We start from the raw sequence: 6,846 nt of genomic DNA, 5'->3' as shown, positions 1-6,846 counted from the left end.
ATGATAGTGACTCAATAAAAATACTTAATAATTAATATGCTTAATAATTACACCAAATAAATTATAATGGTTTACTTATACAAATTATTCATATCACATTTAATGTCTATTCTTAAAAACAAGAATACATAAAATTTCTGATTTAATATCTCATTGAGTAGGAACTAATCCTGTTACTGTTCATCATCTTTATGAATGTAGTACACTCTGTGGGAGAGTCCAGCAAGTGAATTCATTATAGCTTTGGTGGAAATTCACGTGCTTACAGAACTAAATGAATAGGACTAATGAATTTCCTGGAAAGCCCTCGGAGCAGGTGGAGTTCTATGTTTTTACGTTTAATGTTTAAAACACCAGTTGTTAGTGCTATGGAAAAGGGGTAAATAAATAACAGTTTGTTGATTTTTCTCTTCGTAGTGCACTCATGCAAGCAGACAAGCAGGGCAGTTTTATTTGTGAAAATATAGATAATCCATAGACATTTTGTTCCATTTATTTAAAGTGTTGCAATTTAGATTTTAGTCATGATTTTTAAGTTATGATTTATTTGAAATACAAAATTATAAAAATACAATGGTTTTTACTCATTACTTAACTTTGGCAAATCTACCAGTGCTGCTAAATCTGTTTGAAATTTTAAAACAAAATTGCAAGTGCGGGGATGGGTGTGGTGGTGCAGTGGATTAAGCTGCAGTTTGGGGCACCCACATCCCATATCAGAGTATCTGGGTCAAGTCCCTGCTACTCTTCTGATTCAGCTGCCTTCTAATGCAATCCTGGGGGCAGCGGGTGATGGCTCAGTGGTTGGGTCTTTGCCACCCATGTGGGAGACCCAGACGGAATGCTGGGCACCTAGCTTCAGTTGACCCAGCCCTGATTTTTGCCCACATCTGGGGAATTAACCAACTGGTGGAAGATCTCTGTCTCTTTTTGATTGATTCTCTCTCTCTCTTTCTACTGCTCTGCCTTTTAAATAAAATTTTAAAAAATTACAAATGCATTTGAAACCCTCGTGTTTCTCTCTGATTCCAAACCAATCCATTTCTCCACTTGCAGTCATCCCATAGGTGCAGAAACCACGATTCTGATGTGACACAGTGCTTACATTCCCACTCGTGACTTTGTACCATAATAAATGCATTCATTAAACTATGTATAAATGACATGAACGTCTTAAAACTTTATCACCCTCTGTTTAATAACCTTATTGAGGCCGGCGCCGCGGCTCACTAGGCTAATCCTCCGCCTAGCGGCGCCGGCACACCGAGTTCTAGTCCCGGTCGGGGCGCCGGATTCTGTCCCGGTTGCCCCTCTTCCAGTCCACCTCTCTGCTGTGGCCAGGGAATGCAGTGGAGGATGGCCCAAGTGCTTGGGCCCTGCACCCCATGGGAGACCAAGATAAGTACCTGGCTCCTGGCTTTGGATCAGCGCGGTGCGCCGGCCGCAGCGCGCCGGCCATGGCGGCCATTGGAGGGTGAACCAACGGCAAAGGAAGACCTTTCTCTTTGTCTCTCTCTCTCACTGTCCACTCTGCCTGTCCAAAAAAAAAAAATAAAATAAAAATAAAAAAAAAATAACCTTATTGAATTATACTTTATATAGAATAAAATTTATTCATCAGCCGTACAGTTCAAAACATCTTACACATAAATCTGTGTCCATTTAAGATATAGAATATTTTCATTATCCTCACAAAGACCCCTTTTGACCACTGGCATCAGTTTCCCCACATACAAGCCACCTGGCCATTCATTCAATTGCTATCACTGTAGATTAGTTTGATCTATGCTAGAGCTTCATATAGATGGATCCCAACAGTATCTTTTCTATTTTGTCTGTCTACTTTCACTGAGCATGGTGTTTTGGAGAATTCACCTTATTCTTACATGTATTAAAGTTAATTCTAATTCTATTACTAAGTTGTATTATGAATCACTTCGGTATGTAACAACTTGTTTATCCACTATGGTTGATGGGCATTTGGACTCAGCTCCTTTGATTGTTGTGAATAAAGCTAACAACATTGACAGAAGTCTTTTTTCGTGAGAAAATGACTTAGAGAAGTGACGTTGGGTAGTAAGTTAATACGGTAGTATATTTAACTTTACAGTAAACTGCCAAACTGTTTTTCCAAAGTGATTGCACTATTTTGTACTTCCTGTTCCAGCTATTCCAAATTATTGCCAGGATGACTTGATATTTTTGGTAACTGTAATTGTAAGCATACTACTGGGTTGCAGCGGTATCTTGCAGTTTTTACTTGCATTTCTTTGACAGCTAATCATGGTGGGCAATTTTTTGTATTGGTGCTCAGCATCATTTGAGGTATTGGCGCTTTTTCTGCCTTCCTCTCTGTGTGTGAATTACTTTGCAAATATATTCCTGAGATACGTCTTAATGTATGCACTGTGAATATTGTCTCCCATTTTCACAGCCTGTGGATTGACTTTTCATTTTCTTAATAGTCATTTAAAAAGCAGGAAGGAGGTTGTTATACTTTTGAGGGAGTTCGGTTGATCAGTTTGTTTGTTTATATTTTATTTTGTTTATATTCTAAGAAATCTTTGCTTATCCAAAGGTGTCTAAGAGTTTCTTTTTTCCTATAAACTTCTAGATCATTTGCATCATTTCTATATAAATTATAAAACCAGCTTTTCAATCTCTAAAAAATAAACCCTAATGGAATTTTATTGATATTTTCCCTAATGCATAAAATTAACATGGAGAGTATCAGCATCTTAACCACACTGAGATTTGGAGTTCATGAATAAACGTGCATTTTCAGTATTTTTAATTCCTCTCAGCAATGTTTAGTTGTTTTTAGTGTTTAGGTCTTGCATATATTTTGTAAAGTTCTTTCAACTTTTCATATCTGTGGATGCTATTATTAATGATATTTTCATTACAATTTCAGTCCCTCATTACTAGAATATAATAAAATTGATTTTTGTAACTTAAAGGCATTTGTTATATGTAGCAGGTATGTTTTTATAGATTTCTCCAGATTTTCCTCATCCATAATTATATCTCCTATGCATATAAATGTTTTTCTTTTTTCCTTTACAAACCCTAATCTGTTTATTTCTTCTTTTTTTTTTTTATTTTTATTTTTTGACAGGCAGAGTGGACAGTGAGAGAGAGAGACAGAGAGAAAGGTCTTCCTTTTTGCCGTTGGTTCACCCTCCAATGGCCGCCGCGGCCAGCACGCTGCGGCCGGCACACCGCGCTGATCCGATGGCAGGAGCCAGGAGCCAGGTGCTTTTCCTGGTCTCCCATGGGGTGCAGGGCCCAAGCACCTGGGCCATCCTCCACTGCACTCCCTGGCCACAGCAGAGGGCTGGCCTGGAAGAGGGGCAACCGGGACAGAATCCGGCGACCCGACCGGGACTAGAACTCGGTGTGCCGGCACCGCTAGGCGGAGGATTAGCCTAGTGAGCCGCGGCGCCGGCCTGTTTATTTCTTCTTATTGTTTTATCATAATGGCTAATAATACCAATAGAACATTGATGAATAGAAGCTATGAGAGTGCCATCTTTGTCTTTTCCTTGATCTTAGAGTAAAGGCTTTCCATAGTTCACCACTGAGTATAATATACCTGCATTGTTTTTGCCATTGTTCTTATCAGTTTGAGGAAGTACTTTCAGTGCTTTGTAAAAATCATTCCATTGTCTGTTAACTTACATTGTTTCTGAATAGGTCATTGTGGTCTGATAGATCTGCAGAACATGCATATCTTTGTTTACTTTTAAATGTTGTATTGTTGACTTGTTGTTAGGATGTGGCTTGGTGTAGTTCTGTGTGTGCATACAGAAATGATGTATTGGTACAGAAAATGCTGTATGTGTATATGTGCATCAAAGAGGGGAATGGTAATGTGTTCATGTGTTTACATTTATGTTTAGATTTCATTGAGATTCTTCAATCTGTAGATTTGTGTTTGTCAAATGATTAGGGCAATATTTGGGCATTACTTCTTCAAATATTTGCTCTCTCAACATCTATTTTATAAATCTGATTATAGTTACACTAGCAATGTTCACACAGCTCACTATGGACCTCTGCTTTTCTTTTCTCATCCTTTTTTTGTCTTTTTGCTACTTCCTATTGCCCTGTCTTTGAATTTATTGATCTTTTCTCCTGCAGTGTCTAATCTGCTCTTAATCACATACAATCAAGTACTGTCATCTGATAATAAGGTCTTTAACCATGGAAGTATCCTTTTAATTTTTTGTAGTGTCTAGTAATATTTATAGTTTTCTCTATTAGCATATTAATAGCTGTCTTAATAATTCTTATCTACTGATTCTGTTATTTATGCATCTACTAATGGATCATTTCCTGGCTATGGGTCACATTTCATTGCTTTTTCCTATCTCTAGTAATTTGTAAGTGGATGTTGAGTATCATGAATGGTACATTTGTTTCATGTATTTTCTTTGTTTCATGGTAAAAGGGTTGAGTTTTATGTTTTGTTTAAAATCTACTGTTTCTTTATGAAGCAGTCAAGTTTTAGTGTTTTTGTAAAACTTACACATTTCACCTATAAACTGAATGAAGAAAATTATGCATTTTAAAGCAGAATGAATGTATAGGTGATACCCACAGCTGTTTTTGTCTCTGGCAAACCATTCTGAGAGCTCCAGTTTCATTTGGTTCATATGAAACACATGTGGCTCATTTATTGTACATGTGCTTCAATGTATTTTGACAAATCTAATCTAAAAACATTACAGATGTTCTTTATTATTTTAATTTGCACTTGTAGCCACTGTAGAACTTGGTTATAAATTTGCTATTTCACAATATCATTAAGAGAAAATTTGGCTTCCTTAGTGTGTGATTTTGAATTCGGTTTCAGTTATAGTTTTGTCATACAGCTAGTGAGATGTTCATTACTCATCTGTTACAGATTCCCAGGATAATGAAGCAAAATCTTTCTTACACAGATATTATAGAAAATAAACTGGTCTGTGTACTGAATTTTTTTTAAAAAATCATCTAATGCAGTCCATGTTACCCATCTTTCATGAATACAAAAACTTATACTGGATAGCCATACATTTTTTAATGACTGACACAAAGGAAACTGAAGAACTTGTAACTCCAACTGGAATCTTTCAGTGTTCTTATCAAAGTTTATTATTTTCTGTAAATTTCTATAGAGTAAACAAGTTGATTGGGACAGTAGTGGACTGAGTGTATTTATACATCCTTGTAATGAAAAACAGAAAGCAAATTTCACATTTTTCAAGAGACTGCTTGGGAGACTAAAGGATTTAGTTTCTGGAATCATAAATTTCATATTAAAATTCTTTCCTATGTACAGATACCTTGGGAAATTATATGATTACATTATACTTAGATATGACTTGAGATACATAATTTATATTCTACAAGTATGAATCAATTATATCTTAATATGTAATATAAAATCAAATTCATATTGCAGTAAGGACTTTTGGGATCATACTATAAAACAATTCATTAAAATTCAATTTTATTGGCCATCACATTTTCCATATGTAAATTCCAGCAGAAAAAAGCATAAGATATAATTCTTATCATAGAAGAAATGCAGTACTTATATTACCTATTTTTATGATACTTAATTGAAATCTATGATAACATTTTCATATAATTCAAAAGAGTATATTATCACTTTCTAATTAAATGGAGGCTGAAAGATATTTTTAATAAAACTCTCTAGGTTGCTCTAATCTGGTAAATTTGTTTTCAGTTCCATCAGATACACTTCTTAATAATCACTCTTGAGAAATACAATAAAGACTATTTAATGCAACATACTCAGAAGTCTCTGTTGGCACCACAGCAGCACATCATTATTTTACAAGCTTACAACACACTACTTGTTTTCATTACTATTTATATATATATATATATATATATATATATTTGCTGAAGAAACCTTTCAAAAATTTTAATTTGATTGTATATATATATATATATATGATAGGTAAATACTCTGACACATTTAAATATGTATTTGATTGCACAATAATGTCGTAGAACTTTTTGCCTGAAAAGATGCAAATGTAAGCAGGCTGGAAAGATACTCTTTAACTTCAAATGTGCAATATGGAATTTTAGTTGTTCTTTTGATTTTTTAAAACTAAAGATCACAATGCAATTTCAATAGCCCTAAGTATCCCTGAAGAGCTACTGTGTGTTGTGGAAAGGCTAAGTAATCCCTGCAGTGTCAGGGGGTTACTGTTCAGCTGTTCAGGATCAAGAGATGATATCTCAGCACTCATAAAACAGAAGATTCAAAACACAGGGGCATACATAGAAGTACAGATCATTATGACAGTCCTGGAAGTTATCCACAAGAAATGTCAACACCCTGGAGGCCAAAATAACACTACTGAATCAACATTTACTACTTGTGTTCAAAATTCAGTCTGATGTGTAGGGGAAATCATACTGAAATATTAATGCTAATAAAATTATAATTTTATATTTGGCTTATTCAAAAAATATACAGGCCTTCGAAAGCCTATGGGGCATCTTTTCTTATACATTTTTAAATGTATAATATTTATTCTGGACAAGTAACTATTCAGAATTAGCTTTTTCCTAGAAGTATTCATGAAATGGTCAATCCATGTAATAAGGCACAGTAAGGGAAGTGAAGAGATTTCTTTAAGGTTGCATATTTCAATCCAGAAGAATGAAGGTGTAGTTTTGGCTCCTGGGATTTGAAAATGTCTTCCAGTTATAAGCTTTGGTCTAAACATTTACATGGTGGTTTCTTCCCATTCAAGCTCAACATCACCTATAACATAAATAAATATATTACCACAGAGTACTATAGTCAAAATTCCAAAG

At 35.1% G+C, this 6,846-nt stretch overlaps 1 protein-coding gene across 1 annotated transcript in view; it reads right to left on the bottom strand.

Moving 5' to 3' along the window:
* Window positions 1-5,115: 5,115 nt before the first annotated feature.
* The window catches only part of PTPRQ (protein tyrosine phosphatase receptor type Q), a 252,679-nt gene continuing 250,948 nt past the window's right edge, over window positions 5,116-6,846 (bottom strand). The window contains exon 48 of the mRNA XM_070053189.1: window positions 5,116-6,793. Coding sequence (XP_069909290.1) covers window positions 6,756-6,793 — 38 coding nt within the window. The 3' untranslated portion in view covers window positions 5,116-6,755. The remainder of the gene's footprint in view (window positions 6,794-6,846) is intronic.

This window comes from Oryctolagus cuniculus, chromosome 11 (assembly GCF_964237555.1).
Source record: "Oryctolagus cuniculus chromosome 11, mOryCun1.1, whole genome shotgun sequence".
NCBI lineage: Eukaryota > Metazoa > Chordata > Mammalia > Lagomorpha > Leporidae > Oryctolagus > Oryctolagus cuniculus.
This window is presented reverse-complemented; position numbering and strand designations above follow the sequence as displayed.